At 36.9% G+C, this 22,165-nt stretch overlaps 1 protein-coding gene across 3 annotated transcripts; it reads right to left on the bottom strand.

The window, feature by feature from the left end:
* Positions 1–5,001: 5,001 nt before the first annotated feature.
* MLC1 (modulator of VRAC current 1) lies at positions 5,002–18,929 on the bottom strand. 3 transcript variants are annotated; one of them, XM_066320262.1, is made up of 12 exons: positions 18,840–18,929; positions 17,978–18,161; positions 15,796–15,885; positions 13,708–13,761; positions 13,464–13,565; positions 11,889–11,990; positions 10,922–10,993; positions 10,328–10,444; positions 9,556–9,612; positions 8,312–8,434; positions 6,738–6,905; positions 5,002–5,585 (listed from the first exon to the last, which is right to left on the bottom strand). In XM_066320262.1, the coding sequence occupies exons 2-12, from the start codon at positions 18,155–18,157 to the stop codon at positions 5,511–5,513; spliced, it is 1,140 nt and encodes a 379-aa protein (XP_066176359.1). In that variant the 5' UTR covers positions 18,158–18,161; positions 18,840–18,929; the 3' UTR covers positions 5,002–5,510. The 3 variants fall into 3 exon arrangements, with proteins under 3 accessions (XP_066176359.1, XP_066176358.1, XP_066176360.1); XM_066320261.1 differs by lacking the exon at positions 18,840–18,929 and adding an exon at positions 18,695–18,782; XM_066320263.1 differs by lacking the exon at positions 18,840–18,929 and adding an exon at positions 18,660–18,751.
* Between the last annotated feature and the right edge of the window lie 3,236 nt (positions 18,930–22,165).

Raw genomic sequence — 22,165 nt, 5'->3', positions numbered from 1 at the left:
ACAATATTCAGGGGAGAGCAGTTCAAGGATGTTTTTACTCTCTAGCAAATGTCATTTTGACTCTTCTTAGTGTATCATTTACCTGCACAGAAATCAATGATGTGATTCACCTTATGAAATTTTACTCTCTTACTGTTTCTGGTATTTCTTAGTGCACCCCTATCACCTTCTGAATAAAGTTGATCATAGCACAGCCCTAACAATCTACTCTTTCTATGAAAAAACAGTGTTTCAGTCAAGACAGATTCTGTGTGGACTGTAGCTGTTATTAAGCTCAACAATAAGGCAACAACCTTATTGTTATTTGCTTCATTTGAACTTTATTTTTAATCACGTATACTGGAATTACTGTGTTCATCCACTGTTTATATTACATCAGGTTTTGAAACCCCCATGAAGATTCTCACTAAAAGCTGGGCAACATAATTGACCCATGCTTTTTGAAATCTCTCAGTTATGCAGAAGCTTTGATACATTTGAAATTTACAGAGACAATATCTCTTAGGCTCCCTGCTCAAATGGGACTCTAACTTTTGATCATAATTTTTAAAATAATTTCTTTCTAACCAATGTCTTTTAGTCTTTGTTACTTACTACAACTTACCTATATTTTAATCCATGTCTTTATTTTGATGCTTCCATTACTTTATCCCTGAAGAACAGATGACAGCAAAAGATACTTTTTTTCTACCAAAGTTCCCACCATCTTCAGAAAAAAGACTTAAAAAACCCTTAATGGGAAGGGCCTCCTTTTGCACTTTACTGATACAGATACTTTGCACACTAAATATTTATTAGAGCACTGGTCAAGAATACAGAAGAGCCAAAATCCAAACATTTCACAGTCCAAGAAGGTTTGAGTCCAAATCTTGCACATTTCAGGATAGTGGCTTGATTGTTCAGGGTGTTTTTGATAAAATGCAGAGGAAGACCTTAGAGTAAAGAGTGAAATCGAGTATTTTGCATTCCCCATTTTCTCTTGGGTCAAGTTTGATCTCTGAACCATCAGCTCAGGTACCTTTTCCTTAATTAGTCTCTGTCTTCACAGATTTTGGACACTTGGACACATACTTGGCCCACTTCAAAAGAGAATGTCATTCCACCACTGGTCAAGGGTGTATGAGAAATATTTGAAAATGAAAGTTAGGACAGATGCATCACCAGATATACCTGAGCAGCCAGAAATGGATTTTGTGACCTGATGTGTAGGAGTTTAAGCATAGAATCCAAAGAGATGTCTGCTTTGGCTACATTCTTTTTTGACTTTGTTAAATCAATGTCAATGTCCACGCTGGAAGGCATATCCCTGTCACATCCATATTGAGAAGTCCCAGCCTTCTTTGGAGCACAATAGCCACACTCACACTACATTGTGCAAGAGGATCCTGTGATGTTTCATGACACACTTCCCAACTGCAGCAACACAGGCACACATACCACATTATAACAGCCCCCTGGCTATTATTTTAATTCTATGGGCAGCTGTATTGCCTGCTCCTGTCAACATCTTGCCTCAGGACCACTCACACATGGGACAGCTGTTTATAACTTCATCTTCTGGTCATAGTGGACATGTTCTGGAGTGGAGCAGTGTGAGGTGCTACTGTCATCACAATACTCCCAAGGGATTCAGAGCTGCTTGAGAACTGCACTTTTCTGGGAGCCTGCCTGTATCTCCTGTCACACCAGGACATGAAATAAAGATGCTTAGCTCCAGTCAGAAGGCAGTAGAAATCAGAAGGTTTATTTACAATTCATTCAGCCCTTTTATAACACGCTGGGCTAAGAAGACACATTATTGGTCCATAGGACTGACACCTCTCCCGTCGGCTCAGTAACAGAAATAGCAAATAACACCTGCTGTTATGGGAAAGGAATATTGTTTACACAAGGCTGTTTTGGGAAAAACTGTTGAAAAGTTTCCCTTGGGAAGAGCTAGTAATTCTCAGGCTCAGAAAATATCAGGTCCACAATCTCCTGTCCAGAGGGGGCCTGTGCAGCCAGGGCAGGTACCAGCAGGGCACCTACACCCCAGAGACACACAAGACATGCTGGTGAAACAAGCTGCCCAGTGCTTCTGTATTCAACCAGTTACTGATTCACTGTCCAGACAACCACCACATTTCATCTGTGCGATTCAAGGGGACCCTCACCTTCCTGTTCTTTTCCTTCAAGAGTCACAATTATTCAGCAATGGCCACAAAGGTCACAGTAGGCAGCACCTTAGGTGCACTGCTTACAACCTAGGTGCAACCCACAGATGCTGAAGACTTTCTTTTCCTAAGATTAGAATCACACAATCCTCAAGTGGTTTGGGCTAGAAGGGAATTTTAAAGATAATCTAGTTTCAAATTAGTTTGCTGAAAGTCCCCTGCATTATCAAAGAAATAAAATTTTTAAAAATCTTTTTAAACTATTAACAAAAATCATTTTAGACCTCTATGAAATTGTTATTAGAATTATTAAAGAAAACTAAAAACCTGAGTGTTCAAAAAATCTACTTAGAGAAAAGTAAAATAGTAATAAAAAATAAAGCATATTCACAATTCTTAAAAATTTTTGTAGACAATCTATGTTTTTATGAACCTAAAGCTCAGAGAAACTGGAATGATTAGCACATGTGGAGGGGTTGCAAGTAATAGTAAATCATTCATGCACCACATACACACAATTTTTTCTTTTTCAGGAGATGCTTCAGTCTGTATTTTTTCTTTATTTTACCCAGGCCTATTTTTTTTAAGCTAGGAACCTAACTGCTGGTATAAGCTAAGCAGTAGCCCATGGCATTAATTCTAGTGATACCCAGCAAGGCAGGAAATGGCACATTTCCAAGCAGAAACCCTTCTAACATGGCACACACACATTTACCTCACCAGGCTGACCTCAAAGAGGGAGATGACTTTTGTCTTTGAACAGGCTTTCTAGCTGAGCTGTGGAAACAGATCATCTAGCAGCAGACCCTAATAAAAGCTTAAAGCTATCAAGATTTACTCTGTCAAACATCAACACAAAATTCCTTAGGTAAAGAAGGGCATATGGGCAGGGGGATGTTGTTTGGAGTTATAAAAAACATCGACACACAGAGTGAGATTTGCAGTGAAACTTTCTCTGCATGAGAAATGCTTTTCAGCTCAGCAGCCTGCCCTACCTTAAATATGATTTTAAAAGCCTGCCTCTTACCTCCATGGTTTTCCTTCTTGCAGGGTATGAGAAAATTCCGCCTCCAGAGACGTGGTGGGACTCCTAGTTCATACCAGGCATGCAGGGAGAAGTCCTGCACCTGGCAAATTGTCCAGGCTCCTCTGTGCTGAACAGAGCAGGAAGGGAGCCATGGCCAGGCAGGGAGCCCTGGGATGTTCATCTTCACAGAATCCATGGCTGGCAGCTCTATTACAGTATCTTTTTTTATTCCCATCTATTCCTTACCCTTGTTAATCTCAGGGTCAATCCAAATTTTAACTCAATCATCCTGTTTAGCCTCTTTAGTTTTTTCTTTTTGATGAATGCTATTTTCTTCACTTTTTATTAAAACACTTGAATTCCCTAAGAGAAATGCAAATATCTCCTATTATAGTCATAGTCTCTTAGTCTCTTCATAGTCACTTAGTCTCTTCATAGTCACTCCTGACAGAAGAAAAAAAAAAAAAAATAGGAGCTGTTTAAAAGGCTCTCACTCTTCAGAAGAGAGCACCTCAAACCATTTGATTCAAAAGGAGGTTGAAGTGCCTTCATCTGCTTTGTTGGTATAGGCATTTTGTGGAAAGGAAATTCCATCACCTGTGCAATGGCCCCTAATTTCTTTTCCCACCCTAATAATTTGCCGAAGTAATATCTACTTATTACTAACCTAGATTACAAAAGCCAATCTTCACTTGACAGAAAACACAGAGATCTCTTAAAGATACAGATTCAGTTAAACAGAAGCAAAGTGTTTTAAGACATGAAGTAAAACAAACCATAAAGGAAATGGTTAAGTTGCATTCACACTATTCGACATATTAATATCTTTTTACTTTAAATGATCCATGAAGAATTTCCACACTGTCTACAGTTTCCTCCCAGTTTCATGCATGAGATTTAGAAAGATGTTTTAGGTAGAACTGTCACTATTTCTTTGCAACTTTCAAAACAAATAGTGTACCATCAAACCCCAACTTTTCCTGCTTGTAAAATTGGTAGGATTGTAACAGACGTGTAATTAATTATCTGTTACATTGAGAGAATGGTCACACAAGTACCACCAGCACAGGCATGAAATTTTGCAGTATATAAGAAACAGCAGCTGCAGCCTGTAGTTGTTGATGTAGTAGTCTGGACCAAAAGCACACCCAGTTATTTTTAGGTGGACAGGAAGGTTGCTGCATACACGCTCTTAAAAAGCATTGCTCTAAACTTGAAAGAGTACCCTCTATGTATTTAAATCCCATAGTAACTGTCAGCTTTCCCAAAATGAAAAGATGCTAGTGTACCTGAAAGGCTCCACACATGACACACCTTTCTCACTTTCCTTCTCCTTCTCAAAAGCAAAAAGTTAAGCTCAGAAGCATGCTCTGAATCTGAGTTATTTCAAATTAAAAAAAGAATGAACTTCAAAATCTATAACCTTTCAAAGCTGAACAATAAAACAGAAAAAAATAACCTCACCACCTTGTCAGCAGCTATCACCCTGGTTACACCAGAATTCCTACTAACACGGACATTCTAACAGTGTTTGAAGTCTACCCCATTGTACATAGCTCAGGTATAAGAAAAGGTAATCTGCAGTGGGGGACATCCCTTGTTTCAGGGCAACTACATTTCATAGGTAATGTATCTAAAAATAAAAAATTTTAAAACCCTTTTTCAATATCACTAGTATCTCCTGTTATTTGGTGAATTGCTTATGCTTGTTTTTGTTTTGGCTAGTAGCTTATGTGTCTTAAGCCTCTTTCCCCTTTTAATAGTCCAGGAATTGAAGTTTAAAGGGAAATAATGTTCTGTGGTCACCTCTCAGATTAGAATGCCAATCCACATTCTCGAGTTTCCACATAATAGACTTTTATTTATATAAAAGCAATAAGATGCAGAACAACTTTACAACTCCTACAAAAGTGAAGTATAAGCAAAAAACATCAATTATGACTTGTACTCATAACTTTACAAAAGCATTTATCAGTCCCACTGACTGCATAACTGCAGTTACAACAATCTCTTGCAAATACATGAAGCTACTACATATTGCAATATTGTACTTCACCATCAGCATAAATCCATGTGACTCATTACCTTTTTCTAAAGGTATCTTCTAAACACTAGACTACAGATACCAACAGAAAAGACAAAAATGTTAAAAATATTATCAACAAATTTTAAAATTATTAGAAAGATACATCATTTACTGTGTTATTCCATGGCTCCTACTGCTGCAACTATATTGGTGTTTAAAAATGGAAAAGTTTTTAAACCTTAATTCAAACAGTTGATTTATTTTATTGGATTGTGCTGTGTTGGCTGCATTTGTAGAATCCCAACTACTGAGCCATCTGCACCACAACTGCTTTCCAAGCTTTATCTTTGTCAAAATCCTTTAAGGTATTATTGGAAACCTAAAAGTAAACAAATTTCAGACAAACGCAAACATGAAAAAATGTTTTGATTAAAAACTGAAGTTCAAACAAATAAATATCTGAGAGAAGCCAGGAAAATGCAAATGGGAATAGTTACAGCCAGAGATATTAAAATATTCTATACATTTGTAAACAGTACAGTTTTGTATATTACAGAGTTTATATTTAGGATATAAAATACAACAGTGTAAATTGCATAATACTTGAAACATTTGGACCTAAGAAACTTGGGCCAAATTCCTATTTTAAGCCTGTTACTTAAGTTATGTTTTCAAGCTTTTTTTCTAAACTATGACTGAAAGCCTTCCCAGCTAAACCTTTAACCCCAAAGCCAGAAGCAGCCCCCTGTGGTCCAATGAAGCAAGATTTACCTATACACAGGCAAGCAAAGTAAGGCCTTGCCTAAGAACACAGACTTCTGAGAAGCCAAAGGGACTTGCAACTTCACCTATAACATTATTCATGTGTTTAAATACAAAAAGGTAAGCAAAAAAGTGTTCATTTGAGGAGAAAGTGCTCCTTTCAGAATTTAACTCATGCCTAATTTCTCAGTGCCTCACAAACCTTTGTAAATAATCCCCAGAGCAGAGATCTGTTTAGCCATGCCATGACCCATGCTCCAAAACATGACTTGCAGCAGTGGAAGTGCTGCTGTACTTCATCTTTTGTACAGAACCTAAGCCTCAGGACACAGAGCTAGAAAATAAGCAACCTACATCAAATATCCTCAGTAGTCTGAGGAGACACAATTCCAAAGCTTCCACTTTGCATTAACAACTGCTTGACTTGACTGATTTCAGTCTCTGCTCCCAGCACATTCTATCCAGTGCTGGAGTGAATCTCTCTTTCAAGTGCAGTAAGCATGAGTTACCCTGTCAGAATCTTTAAGGATTCAGACTCTAGCTCAGTACAGCAGAGGAAAGCCTAAGGGGTAGAGTTCTGTGCCCTATGTCATGCCCAGTTATCATCTAACCAGGAAACTATTATCTCTTGATTACAAAATTAAGTTTCATAGAACAGCTTTTAATTGTGGTCTGAATTAAGATCAGTTATTAAGACCACAAAACATTACCAAAAAAGAGTATTTTAAAATATATATTTTCAAATTTTCTGGTGTGTACAAATACAAACCTCTGTTGTTCTGTATTCCTGTTTTTTAACCTGTGCTGGTGTCCATGCTGAATCTTGTAGTTTCATTTTTGTCTTGTAATTCACACACTGTATTACAGTTCCAATAGTAAGGCATGCCTGAATTAGCAGCATCAACATCAGAAGCAACAGGAGTACATCATAAGATTGCTGAAAATAGACATATGTTGTTAACTACTTGAAAAAAAATTTTATAATGTTCCCATCTCTATTCCTATCTAGATTTTTAAAATCAAATTATATTTTACAGTTTATTTCAGCACAAAGTTTCAACTAAAATTTTAGTGCCTGAATTTGCTGAAAGTAGAAGAGATCTGTGATTTTTAAGAAAATGTTAATTTGCCAAATTATCTTTTCTTCTGGAAACAAAACGAAATGTAGAAAACTATCCTCTAAAACAGTGCCTTACTGCTGGTTCTGACCTAAGCAATGTCACAGCTATGCTTGGGCCTGGCCCTGTGCCTTGCTGGCTCTGACCTTGCCCTGCTGACCTGAGTTGCTGGATGACCTTGGATCTGCCTCAGTACTGTGGACTTACCTGGCAATCACTGAACCACTGACTGAACCTGGCTATGGCTGCACCTGCCTTGCTTTACTATTTTTTGGGGTGCTGCAGGACCTCCCTGCTTGCCAATAAAGTTACCATTTTCTGCCCTGCTGTTACCTCCTGCTCCACGGTTCATCGCCCTGTGCAGAGCAGCCCACTCTTGCTGTAACTAGACACAAAGCAAAGAATGTAAGAAATGTTCTGCAGGGGCACAGCAACTGTGTAGCCATCAGTCTCCAACATGTGTGACAGGAGAAGCTACTGAAAGAGGGTATGTAAGCTGTGGCCATTCCTGAGGTTCAACAGCACAGTACACTCCTCCAGAATAAGAACAGGATCACATACTCGGAAGTTGATTTTCCAGCCCCTGAGACATCAATTTAATAAACATTTTCCCTCTTTTCTTCTAAAGTTACAAGACTACTTAATGACTAGTGGATACTAAGAGTAAAGACTCTCAATGACATTGGTCTGATGCCTCTAAGTGGTTCTTTGAACAACATCAGGGATCAGCAAATACTTTTCCAGCAGAGCCTTAGGAAGCTCTTCAGCAATGCACGGGTAACCCTTCATACTGAAATGTTTTAAACTTCACAAACTTTTTCTTCTCTGTCCCAATCCAGGCTTTGAATGAATCCAGGTGTAAGCTTAGAATCCCAACGATTGGTAAACATCCTAAGGAACAGAAAAATGTACTCTTCAAAGAAACCTAGAATCTTTAATTTAAATACTACAAATTGTAAAAGCCTCAAGTAGTCTAGCATATTATATATTATTTTTTACTGTGCCTTTGGAACAAAATCCTATCTTTAATACAATTCCAGGGTGCCAAGAGACCTAACATACTTTCAATTGTATCACAAGTTAAACAAAAGTTTTTAAATGATTTCTATAACATTTCATTCAATCTTTATAATGCAGTACCTTGTCTTCATACATTCCTAATTTACTACTTCCTTGCTACTGTAACATACAGAGGTTCATTTTTCAATTGCATAAAAACACATACTTTAACAGCAGGTGGATAACTTTTAAAGATGTCAACAACTTGCATGATACTGAAGGATAAGTATGCAGAAGCAGTGAACAACAATGGAGAGGTAACACTGCTAATGGCAATCAGGACCTCAACCTAAAAAATAAGATAATAATTATTATGTTAAATAATAATCTAAAGAATTAACTCTGGTTTGTGAGCTATGTCTCTTTGTAGCAAGCATAACAGAAATGTGTAGAGCTGTGTAAGATTATACATAAAAGACAAATGTGGAGCCATCCACATTTCATGGAGATACAGAAGCAAGCTTTGAATAACCTCAGTTTCCTATCCAAAACACTGTTTGTTGGCTTGTAATTCATATTTCATTCCATACAGATGATGACATTCTTGTTTTATTTTACAAGTGCCTTCCATAAATGAAGCAATACCCAATCTGGAGAGCCAGTGTAGAAGACACCATTTATTCTTCAATTTACATGACGTAAGGAGAATTGTGGACTTGCAACCTAAAAAAATCTTATGCAAATTAATTTGAATGCCCTGAGGAAAATTCATTACCATACAACAGCAGACGAGTTTCATTCAAATATCACCCCTACAGGATTATATTCTGACTTCAACTGTGGTTATGCTTCATTACTCACTTAAATATGGTCACGTGATTATTACTTACAACAGATATTTTAAGGAGCCTTAATTACACATCTAGGACAGTCAAGGAATAAATGCACTCTACTGAATATTATTAGTTCTTGTTGCTGATCACGAAGATAAAGAATTTGTTTAAAATAGGTTCTAGATCCAGCACAGCCTGCACACCTTATTTTTTTCTTTCAGAAACCACAATTGACAATGAATGAAAAAGGGAACCTCGTCTCAGGAGCTTGAGAGCAGTTCTTGGCATACCACATGAGGCATGTCATTTTTCTATAGTAATATCTTTTCCCAAGGAATCGCTACAAAAAGATCAAAAAAAACCAAAACAGAACAAAATAAAACAAAAAAACTCCCAACCAACCAACCAAACTCTTCAAATTCTTTTCTGCAACTGATGAAATTAAGTCTCCAAAGGACATACCAGAGTTCTTTTAAGAAATACCAGCTAACACTCCTGCCACATATTTCTCAATCTGTCACATTTTGTAGAAGCAGGTAAAAACAAGTGAGCAAACTTGATTAGTGCCCACTATCAGGCAGACTTTCTTAGTATTATCCCATCCTAATGACAAAATCCAAGAATTTTACACACTTACCAGACATTTACTTGGATATTCAGCAGCTACATGACTTGCAATAGCACTTGGAAAGCACTAAACAAAAGAGTGCAACAAAGTAAGTATTTATGGACTTGAAAATTACAAAAAATTACAATTGAGTTATAGTAATTCCCACTATTCACAGCTTTTTTCTTTTGCAATTTCTGAATGCTGAAAAGCTTGTTTATGAACATTCTCCACTTCATGCAAAGGGATTTTACTGACACATATATAAACCTAATGGACGTTGTCTTCTTTCTCAATCAGTTCCTTCATGGCAAGCAGTGTGGCAAAACATCCTTGATGAATCCAATACTCCTGGGCAGAGGCTGTTACTAGGGATAAGGGTTACCAAGCAAAGTCTCAGACTTTCAAAACAGTTTAAATTGAGAGGGTAAATAAGATGTTCTAAGGATTCTACCATGCTAAAACTAAACTCAACTTTTTTTTTTGCAGCCTGAAATATTCTGAAACCTGTGACTTTTTTGACAAAACACTTCACTTCTAATACCTTTGTTCTAATACTCATTTCCATTTTACTGATTTGAGGACTGAGAATGTATCAGAACACTTTACATTGCATGCCAAAACAGATGGAAAATACTGCATACATATATTAAGTATACTGAAGTGCTAATTCATTTGCTAAGCAGCAATTCCCAAGCAGTACTGAAGCCAAATAAGTACTCCAATAGGGAGGAGAAAAGTGAGAAAAATTTTGAATAAAAACCATTATTTTAAAAGAATAGCTTCCATTTGTACTACTTACAGCAACTAAGATCCAAAAGAATGTTACTGAGAGGTATGGACCTGAGACTAAAACATCCATATTCAAGGCAATTATTCCACCAAATACTGATGAAATTCCAATAATCACCTCAATTACCTAAAACAAATAAGAGCACACAAATTATTAACAGTGTATTTGAACATGAAATTTCCTACTTACATATAGAAAGGACCTCACTGGAAAGAATAAAATGCATTTATGCTACTAGCTAGGCATAAAGTCTATGTTTTCTATATCTAAAATATGACAAAATGCTAGCTAGATTAAGTGAAAACAAGATCAGCTTCATTATACATATTGATGCTTTCATTTATTAGCTTCCCCAAACAATAATTCAGTTTACACCATTTGCCATACACTTAAGTCATTAAGTAGTAGTCTCCTTCCCATTATAAAGAGCAGTAATGATTTATCTTGCAATCTTCTAAAAGGAAATATTTTACTATACATCTCTCATTTTTGTCTTTATTCTTCCAGCTCTTAACTACACTGATCTCCTCCTGGCTTTAAAGAACCTCAGCACTTGGAAAGATGAAGTAGTAAATGGATTCAATGAAACAACACTTTTCTTACAGAGTATGACTTCAGAATTCGAGCAGGAAAGCTGACATTGCTCAAAACAATGGCACTGTCATATGCAGTATTCTAGAGGGGAATAAAAAGAATCAAGATAAAAAATATACAAAGCAATGCATTTCTTTCTACTGTCTTGGACAGCCTGATACAGATCCTAAAGGAGGTGTGCAACATCTGGTTGGCCCAGAAGAGGAGACAATGACACATCACGGTGTTTTCCAGTGTCAGACCACATCAATTACATTAAAACCAAATTAATCAGTCCCAGATTAGCTGTTCCACAGCCACCAATCAATAATGAAATACTGTCATCTTATCACCCTTTTCCACCTTCAAAGAATATACTTTCTTCCTGAGCCTTCAGATTTTACAGATGTGGATCAGCAGGAGCCGAATTAGGACAGGGCACTACACAATTTATCAATCAGTATTTTGAATGGCACGGCATGTTTGCTTCATTCTTACCTAAAAATACTGTTGCAGAAAAATGAGGGTGGGGTTTGGGAAAGCACTTGTGCTTAAAGAAAATTTTATCAATAGCCTCAAATGCTGAAGCCAAGATTCATTGTCCAGATGCCATCAAACTGGCATACAAGACAAGTGTTTTCTCCACATCAGGCTTCAAAAAGGTATTGCTCGCATGCATACAAGTTACAGTACTCTAATGTTTCACACATCATCAAGTTTCATTCTACAAAACAGAAATAAAACATTTGCCATGACCATTCATAAGATATTCAAAGAATTCTGTGCTGTATAATTTTCAACAGATAATTTTGCAGAGGGGTCACTGCATTTTAAATGATAAAAGAAGCAATAACTATTTACTATGGTACTTTTTTTTTAGCTCAAATATAGTTTTTGCATACAAAGTTATATACTGAAGTTTCCAATAAATTGTCAGTGTATGCAATATAGGAAAATGGAATATTTTTTAGTATGCACAACCCTTAAGGGTACCTACTTTCTTTCTTGTACAGCAGTCCTCAGTAGACCTAGCTGAAATGATCACAGTAGTTGCCATGAAGATTTCCAGCAGAATAAGTAGAATCAAGTTGAAATTTATCTGTCAGTAAAATCCCAGACATAAATGAGTTATGTCTTCCATATTAAAAATCAAGGAAGGGGCTGAGTCTAGCGTGATTAAGCAGGTGGTCTGGTTTCTGTCAGATTTAGACGCATCTACAGATTACATAATTTGTTAACTACTTCCTTGGCTCCTGACAAACTTCAAGAACAACCTAATTACTCAGATACTAACACTGTAGCAATTAAAGGAAGATTCTCAGGGGGAGCAGGGCCACAGGTTGCAACTCCTAAGTTGCAATCTCAAATGGTGTGTTACCACATTGGATGCTGAATGAAAAGACAAACCAAGAATGGCACCAAGGATCCCAGTTCTGTGCTAAGTGCTGGTAAAGCATTCACAGACACTCTTCATGGGTTCTTCACTCTCACAGACTACACCGTTGTGCAAAAGCATGGATGCTGCCATTGCTCATATTCAAGAGACAAATAAGTGAATGCAAAACTTAACTTTGCTCTTTTGTTCCTTATTATTCTCATGAAAAGAGGTAGATACCTACACTACATAGACTGAATCATTTCTTAGAGGCAAAGTTAAGCAAAGAGGATTCCCCTTGTCTTCAAAAGCACCATGTTTTTCCATCAGCAGCCCAAGAAAACATCTGGTCAGGCCACTGGGGCAAAGTACCAAAAGTCTAGGAAGAACTGACACCATTCCAAACCTACACAGTTACAGCAAACATCACTCAACAACTTAGAACAGAACTGTATTGTTTCTTCATGTCAGACCTGCTTTGTTGATGATGAAAGGGTCTTTCTCTGACTTATCTTGCAGCATGTGTTTTTTGAAAAAAGTAGTAGTGGCAGATTTAAGAGGCTTTTTGGACATTGAAATTCACTTTTGCTTAGGAAATGATTATTGGAACTATGTGCTTTGCTGTACCCAACAGACTGTACAGGTGTACTAACTCCACAAACAGCAATAAATGTCACTGTGGTAAACTTCCAGAAAATGTGCTACAATGAAGATACAGGACTTATTAGGAAAAGAGGTTCAAAATGTGTGGCCTGCAGAACAATTTAATTTAATCCAGATTATAAATTCCCATGATTTTGACATGCTTTGACACAGTAGTAACACTGATGTGAGCTGGCAAGGCCACCAATGTCACACTTGGTAGTGCAGTGCCATGTAGAGGCACAGGTTTGAGTCCAGAAGCACTGTAACTAAACTGATGGACTATCTCACTTAGTCCCAGGTACAAGAAATAAATAACCAAAATGAAAAGGCAACAGTAAATAAATTAGATTCTTGTGAATATTATCACAAGTAACTAACATTGGGGAAAGAGAAATGTAAAGTTACTGCTGTATGATCTCTCCTCACAGACCAAGCAGGAGCACTGGGATATTGGCAGCAATGACATGTGATCTCCAGCCACCTACTGTCCTCCCCACCTGGTTCTTAACAAAGATAAATGTATCACAATTAGTAACTGTTTAAGTAACTTACATTTATAGCTGATGGATTGAGGACAAGTTTGCATCCAAACCAAACTAAACACGTTGTTGTAACAGCAAATGTAGAGACAAAGAGAATCTGAAAATTTGGTATCTGAAAAACAGTTTCAGAATGGGTTTCTCTCTCATTTTAAACATGAGTGGAATATAAACACACACACAGATAGATATAGATATATAGATAAAAGAGAGAGAGAGAGGGAGAAATAAAATTGAGAATAAAGTTTCATACTTACCACGTTAATTTTATTCCTTGCTATAGCAAAGCTCACAACTGCTGAAGGAATACACTGGGAAAATTAAAAGAGAAGACTAGTGGGATCTTCTGCACAATGCATTTTATATATACTTATATAGATGTATTTTATGTGTCTGAATTCGTAGTTCAGTACACTTAGACAAACAGAAGATCAGAAAGTCTGAAGCAAATGTGGCATTGACTGAGCTCATTAATCACAATCAGTATCTGAGGATTACAAGAAATTTAGCTGTACCTTCCATATCCCTCAGTTTTGACTAATTACCCAGCATAACGTGGTGAGTAAAAGAAAGACTTTTATAAGGTATTTCATGCCTTTGTTAGTTTAAATTAACTCTAGAATTAACTGAGATCCTTAAGCAGGAGAAACAATGCTACTCTCAAACTGGGCCTGAACATTCTTTAAACAGACATTATCCTGGTTGAGCAAGCTAAAATTTGCCCAATCTCAAAACAGTTCTGAAGAACCTTGTGAAAATCTGCTGAGTCAAGATACACTTGGAGAATTGTGCCTGGGATGTCCACTCTGTTCACTGGGTACTATGTTTTTATACTTGAGGGCAAGAATAAATGGAAAAAGTCATGCACAAATGAAAAGTCTTACCAAGTAATTTCCCTATCACTCAGCTCCTTCCCACTACAACTGACATGGCTTCATTACAGATCCAACTCTATTTTACACAAATGCCTACTAAAATTATAATAAAAATGTTCTTACGTTAAATAATGAATCATGCAATAAATGCCACATTTTTAATTCTCTTCCCACACATCTGAACACTGAATGGCTTAACAATGAAACACTATAGAGAGATTAATACTGATATGTAAAATTCTTGGCACCTAAATGACCTGTACAGAACATAATTAAAGCATCCTTTTATGTCCTGGATACATCGCAGTCCCTAGAACACTACAGGACCATGTTTAGGCAACTAGATCCTACTAGTCCAGGTGGTCAAAGTCTAGAGAGCAATTCAGCTTCAGGCTGAACGAGACACTTGGTGGCCAGCTGCTCCACATCCCTCTAGGCCCTTCTGACTGCAGGGGGCCATCATCTGCAGCAGGAGCCTCAACACTTTCCTCACACACAGACACCAAACATACACACCTTCAAACCCAATGTGATAACCATCTGCATCCAATGACCTACCAGGTCTCGGGAGATTTTTAAACATGGAGTTCAAAGAGTCAAGGGGCAGAGAAAGAGACACCTCAATAACTAACACCAATGTTGCAGAGAATAAGGTGTCTGTGAGGATATTGGCTTCAAAAACTCCTTTAGTGGAAACCCAAGTGATAACTCCTCTCCTTTAACACCTTTAGCGGAAACCCAAGTGATAACTCATTCACAGAGCAGTTCCTGGGACTTGTTTGTTTGAAGTAAAGCACTAGTCTTGGACCTAACTTAAAAACAAATATGTAAGTCAAGTCGAGAAAATAACAATGACAGAAGAGGATACTGCCATAAACCAAGTAAGTGCATGAGACTTATCTCATGAATATCTAAAGCACAAATTAAGTATATGTAATACAGTAAACATATATATGCACCCCTAAAAATATAGTAAAAAAATGTTGGGCTCTGGAAAATGTCAAATACCTTTAATGCCTACTTTATTAGTAAAATAATACCACTCAAGAGAACTTCAGCCTGCTTCAGTACTTGACTATTACGGCAAAATAAACTGAAAAATTAATACTTTGAGATACCATCTGAAATACATTTTGATAGCATAAAGCCAGAAAACTTCCCATATACACAGCAGTGAAAATTTTTGCAAAATCGAGCACAGAAAAACTGCTCAGCAGATTAATACTGCATGCCAGTGGTGAGCTGATTAACAGAAATGGTAACACAAACCCAGCTGTCTTTATGACAACTGTTATTCCTTTAACCATGCAACAAAAATCCATTTAATGAATTGTTAAATAGAATTAAATCTTCCAGGAGGAAAATTAGCAGCAGAAAAAGACAGACAGAACAAAAGACATAAACCCACAAAAATTGTTTATTATTGCATTTGCTGTCAAACAGCCACAGCAAATAATTAAGAATGCTTACTGAACCTGCTGCACAACGTAAATAATCCATTTCAGATGGAAAAATATTTCCCAGATATAGTGAAAATCCAGAAGTAATAAGGAGGCAGGTCTGCAAAGCAAGAAATAAAATACATTTATATGAATAAAACTGTTTTTTAGAAAAACAACTAGTCAGACATAAATGAGTAATCAATCCCTTTCCAATTGAGGTAATTTTAAGAATGCAAGTTTTGTGTGAATAAATTTGAAGAAAAATATCAAAATATGCTGACTTCTGAGGGTATCTTACTGGTTACCAAGACCTAATAATGAACAATGTTCATGTTTAAATCAAAAATTTTGTCCCGACCTGGCAAATACCTCAGTAAAATACTCGAAAAGTAACTGCAGTGTTTAGTGGTAAAAATGTTTCAGAAACCTCAGCTATGTCTCTACTTTGCATTCTCTACTTGACTCCACCAACATTCATTATGCATATGGGCAGCTGGGCAGTTGCCAACTAGAACACAGCAGCAAAAATAGTATTAGGATACATTAGTGAAGTTTCTTCCACTATATTCCTGCATCTCTCCAAATTCTCTTCCTGCTTTCATTCAGCAGCACATCCAACAATGTTCAACTTCCCTTAATAAGTCTTCAGTTTATTTCATAACTGTCACAGTTACACACTCTGCAAGAAGTGATTAGTGTCTTCTACTAACATTATTTTGTTTTTCCTTGTTACTTCCCTGAATAGGCATTTCTTTGAAGGGGCTGGGGAAGGCAGGAGATAGAATGGCTCTTTTTTTAAATTAATTTGGCTTTTTTTCATGTTAGAAAATTATTTGGGGTCTTTAAAAAGTCTTTGTCAAAAAAAGACAGAAAATAAGGATAGCATATGTTCATGTATAAATACACACACAGAGAATTTTGGCAGGCTGAAAGAACAGTCTATGGGACCACAAGTTGAAATTGTGCTTGAAGCTCATCAAATTGTTTCTGCACAAAACCAGCCCATCAGTCACTCTACAGCTCACAACTGCCCCTGAAGGAGACTGTTCTGTTCACTGTGACTTACATTGTTTAGCATACAGACTTCCTTTTCTGGACATTGCCTTTCAGAAGGGTTGATAGAGACTAAACATTTGGGAGAAAAAATCTAATTGGAATTTAACTTAAGAGTTTATTAATAAAACTGCATTTTAATTTGTCATTAAATCCATTCTTTTTTGCTAATATGACTTCAGTAAATGATCATTAAAGACATTATAGACTCCAAAAATTTACGACTCTGTAAATTACAGACAGTTGTCCCTTTAGACAATTGAGTTTGAAGAAATTTAATGCAAAGGAAGCCAACACTTCTCATGCTCCCTTTTCATGTGACAGTACTTCTAAAAGGAAATCCAAGCCTTGCAGTTTGTCAGAAAGCAAAAAATGCTCAGCTGTTTCCCCAAATATAAGGCAATACTTTTATTCACTGTGTAAAAACAAGCAATTACCATATTAATAGTGAGACAATCTTGTTATTAATAAAAATTACGCTTCAAAACACATGAGCTGACAGAAAAAGAAAACATCAAATTCTAATTGCTATAATGATGTTTAATTAACTTGGCTCAGAAAATGGAACAGCATATGATGTACATGAGTATCCTGTGATTCTAGCAGTGACACAAAAATTCAAATCACTGTTGTTCATGGAAGAAACACAAGGATATACCTCACTACATAATGACTATACCAAATAATTATGTGGCTATTGAACCTTGATAGGGGAATGTGGCAACCAAGTTCCACATACACTTTTAATGCCAAAATGATATCATGGCAGCCAGTGTAGATTTAGTGGTGAGAATTATTTTTAAAAGAATGCATATGGTCTGCATGCTTTATATAATCTACCAAAAGGCACTGCTTATACATACATATGGGCTGATATTTACCACTACTTTACTTTACCATGCTTATTCTCTGCTTATATGAGTAATATCAATGATAAAAATAAGCCTTCATATACCATCTCTGATTAGTAAAAAAACAGTGGTCAAGGAATTGCTACCTTCCAAATTTGCTGAACATGTTTCTATTTTTACAAAGATTTTTTTTCATTACTAACAGTGATGAAATTCTTAGTCTTCAAATAATGTCAAACAGAACAGATTGCTGGGCACTAAGGCCTCACCTGTATTTTTAAATTTGCTATCATTTAAAGTACTTACTCCCATCAGCAAAGAAAATATCCATGTTTTGTAGCTAAAGCAGGGATGCAGCCTCTTTGACAGCTGAAGGTCACTGGATTTGATATCTGGTATATAATTTCCATTCTCTTGTTTTCCCCGCTCCAAAGTTGGCATCCTGTCATAGCTAAATTCTTCTCTGTAACCTTCTTCCCTGGTCATAACACTTCACAAAGGCAATCAAATAACAATAATGCAAATCACAAAGAAAGAGAAAAAAATATAATTCAGATCCTTCACATACTCAGATCAGAGCTCAGTTAGGTTTTTTGTGTATTCAAGACAAAATAAATAAAAGCACTATTTAGTTACTGAATGTATTTACATTTCAAAATATGTAAGCTTTCTAACAACTTACTTGCACACCTTAACTAAATTACATCCTACAGCCACAGTTCATAATAACACAGTATAAGTACCAACAAATTGAAAGTTTGTATATCTATGATACCTCAGTAAATTTTCATTTCAAGATCTAAGAACCAATTTTAGAGGTGTTTAGTTAGTGCATACCTCTATAATCAAAGCTTTTTTCTTTTTCAACTCTAGGACAGTCAAGATAATCAAACAGGTTTCAATATAAATTCCATTTGATTTCAACACTTTTTATCAGCTATCTAAAAGGACAGACTTCCCTATGAGTCCCATGAACAAACATACTCACAATAACTCAGCTACAGCAAACTGTTTCTAATTTACCCAGTATCAACCATTTCTCTTGTTCACTTCATGCTTTTTTTGTTCACCTCACGGCTTGCCAATCCGTTAAAATACCATGAGGAGTATCTTATATCAGAATTAAGTTACTGCAGATTTTTCAACAGTTAAAAACCTTGGTGCTTACCTTCCACTGAAAAGTTAACTGTCAGTTTAAAACAGCCCTGTGAACACAGCTGCCTGTACACTTTGTGATATTCTCACCGTTCAGTGAGTCATGCTGGCTTTGAAAAGTTCTCCCTTACACTTTGGCTTCCAACAACATCTATTCAGATATGGAACAAAAGCACAGCAAGAACTTCAGTTAAGCCAGGGAACAGGAAAATGCCTCCTGAATTTTAATTAACAGAACACACTAGAAAATGACTGCACTACATCTCATAGGGCTGCTTCCAAACCAGACCAACAAATTAAAAGTTTCATGTCTTTTTTTCATTCGAGTACTATCCCTTACTTAGCATCTTAAATAAAAGCTTCCTCACAGTTTACCACTTTTAGCTACCATAACAGCCGGTGATCGCAATATGTAACCAACAAGTTCTTGTTCCAAAAGAGCAAAATGTACTTTCTCCTAGAAAAAAAAAATTCAGATAAAAGCTCAAGTATTACAATATCTCAACAAGATGGGAAGCTCAAAAGTTAGAGGTTAGAAATCTATCAAGATAATTACTGCCACTGTAGAACACTTCTCCATCTTTTTCCCCTAAGCCCAGTCTTGTGGAGTGTGCAGATAACCCTGCACATTTCCACCACGCTGTCATTTGTACTTACAGAACACCCAGATGACTAAACAACATATTTTAAATCAAGCAGGCAGCAGTGACATGCAATGGCCAGCCTACATTGGATCCAGTCCTCCTGCTTATTAAGCAATGAAAAGGGGGGGAAAAAAGGACGTTTTTATCTTGAAGATGTTGGCACCTTGACAGCTACAGCAATGACAGGGTCTTTTGTCTAAACTTTAAACACTCTTGTAACCAAGACACAATTAAATCTTCAGTATTCTGAAGGGCATCACCTTCAAAGTATGCTAGAAAAACTTCTGAACAGCACAACTTCTCAGTTTGCACAGACTGTAGATTTTCCTTTTTTTATAATATCAGCCCATACTGGAAGAATATTAAAATGCTACAGTTGTTTTAATAGATTTAAACAGGGGAATTAATACACCATACACAGCAAGACACATCTGTAAACTGTGCTAGAAAAAAAAGGGGAAAAAAAGGATTGCACAGTCAAGCAGAACTGTCTGAAGTAATTAAGCCCTACTGTTTCTCCGCTCATGGAAGAAACACTGCACAACTATTTCCATTATCTGCAACTTTCCAAAGACCATGCTTTAATGGAAAATGGGCATTGCTTACCTGACAGCTTTTTCAGTGAATACTAGGTACTGATTGACAAATTACCATCATATTTTAACACAAATCACAATCATATTTTTACCCTTTTGGTCAGTTCAAGGAGGTGGTTTGTGGGGTGTTTTTTTGTTTGTTTCGCTGGTTGGCTTTTTATGGTTTTATTTTTACACAATTTTTTTTTGTGAGATATTCAGGTATTTACTTGATCTAATCTTTTGGAATAAAAAAATTTATGAAGTCCTGCACCACTGACCAGAGTAGGGTTCAAACCCTAGAATAATTTGTTCACAATTCCAAGTGCTTCAGCCAGTATTGTACCAGAAAGTTCCCCCTCTCAAGCATGGTATTACAGTGTTTTCTCAGGTTATAGTGAAACCCCTCCTACCTCCATTCCTGTGCACTTCTCAGTATTTCCCATTTCTCTTTTGTACACAGGTTCATTGCATAATTACTGTATCCTCTGCACTTGGCGTCAGCATCAACAAAAAACACTTAAACTTCAAAGTTCAGTTCCTACTCTAAAAATTTTCTGGGGTCCTTATTTTAGGTTCCCTTCATCTCATGTTCCTAATTCCAGAAAAAGTTCCTAATTCCTTTTTTTGTGCAAGACCCAGCAACCAGAACCCAAGTTGATGACTAAGACCTTCTAATGTCACATAAGGTACAAATTAGCTGTACAAAGAGATTTCTCCTAATTGTAAAGAATGTACAGGAATTTTACACAAAGACTGCAGCAAGTATAACAATTCCAACACATGAGAAGCTTCTGAAGTGAAGTTTACATTTAGCATCCTGACCAACTCTTCTATTTTCTGATGAGTTAACAGCTGCCCTACATTTGGGGTTTTTCACACAAGATTTAACTATGCTACCTTAGCTCATTACCTGTATTCCTTGTTCAGTACTTTCACCTCTTTTAAAACCAGCTCTTTCATGTATTTTGTTTCTCTGAAGCTGCTTCCTGTCCATGTTTCCTAGCTCATGTTTTGGGGCATCTAATGAGCCAAGATCAAAATGCAGATCAAATAGCTTCAATTTGATGTTTTGCTCCCCTAGAGCAGTATTTTCTCCCCCATTATAATACAAACTCCTTTCAATTAGTCCTTCATGTAAACCATCATTTTTTTCCAGAAACACAATCTCTTCTTCCACCACATTTTTGCCAACATAATACTCCCCTGCCAGCACTCCTACTGGAAACTCAGTGAAAGAAAACAGTACTTAAAATTCTTTAAATCAATGTATTCAAAAGAGGCTAACACTGTCTCAGCACTTTTCTAAAAACAGCACTGACTACAGACATTCACATGTTTCTCCTTCCAATGGCATCATCTGTTACTTCAGAGTGAGACACTGGAATCTGCATCCAGTTACTGGCAACCAGAATTTATTCTGCTCTAGGAACTGTACAGAACTCTATTAAAGTGTTGAACCATCTGAAATGCATTCCTAGCCCTTCTTTGCCTAAATAATGCTGAGTGAACCATACAACTAGAAACTAAACAGCTGCCAAGGGCAATTGCTGCTTTAGCCACACAGCTTAGGTATTTTGTGATTTCTACAGAAAAGTACACGCTGCTCTCCTCGACCCCCCGAAGGCACCTCCTCTAAACAAACAGCTTTGTATGGCAGCTCCTATTGAAACTACTGGGATGCTGAGCTCATCAACTCAAAAAACTTTGATTTGTGAAACAGTATTTGTTAAACAAAATGCAGAGAGATACAAGACACCTGAACTGCACTGTGTCCAGTAAAAATATGAACTACCAAGACAGTGAAAAAGTCAGTAAAATTGTATTTCCTCAAGCACTACAGCAACTCTTTCATTAATGATATTAAGTCAAAGCCACATTCTTTTTCCTGTTAGGCAAGTTTGTCATGTACTAGAGTTTATCCTATCACTTTGAAACTGGCTGCTACGAGAGCGCCGTAATCCATCAATAATGCCATTTGTGTGTGCATCTTCTTCCAACCCACTTGCTTACACCGCCTGGTTCATTCCCAGGGCACGGAGAGCTCTCAGCCCTGGGGAGGTGACAGCCTGTCAGTGACTTCTCCCCGGTCCAGGCGTCTCATCACAGAAACGCTATCA

This window comes from Sylvia atricapilla, chromosome 5 (assembly GCF_009819655.1).
Source record: "Sylvia atricapilla isolate bSylAtr1 chromosome 5, bSylAtr1.pri, whole genome shotgun sequence".
In the NCBI taxonomy this organism is placed as follows: Eukaryota; Metazoa; Chordata; class Aves; order Passeriformes; family Sylviidae; genus Sylvia; species Sylvia atricapilla.
Note: the sequence above shows the minus strand (reverse complement) of the source record. Positions and strands in the feature narration are given on the sequence as shown.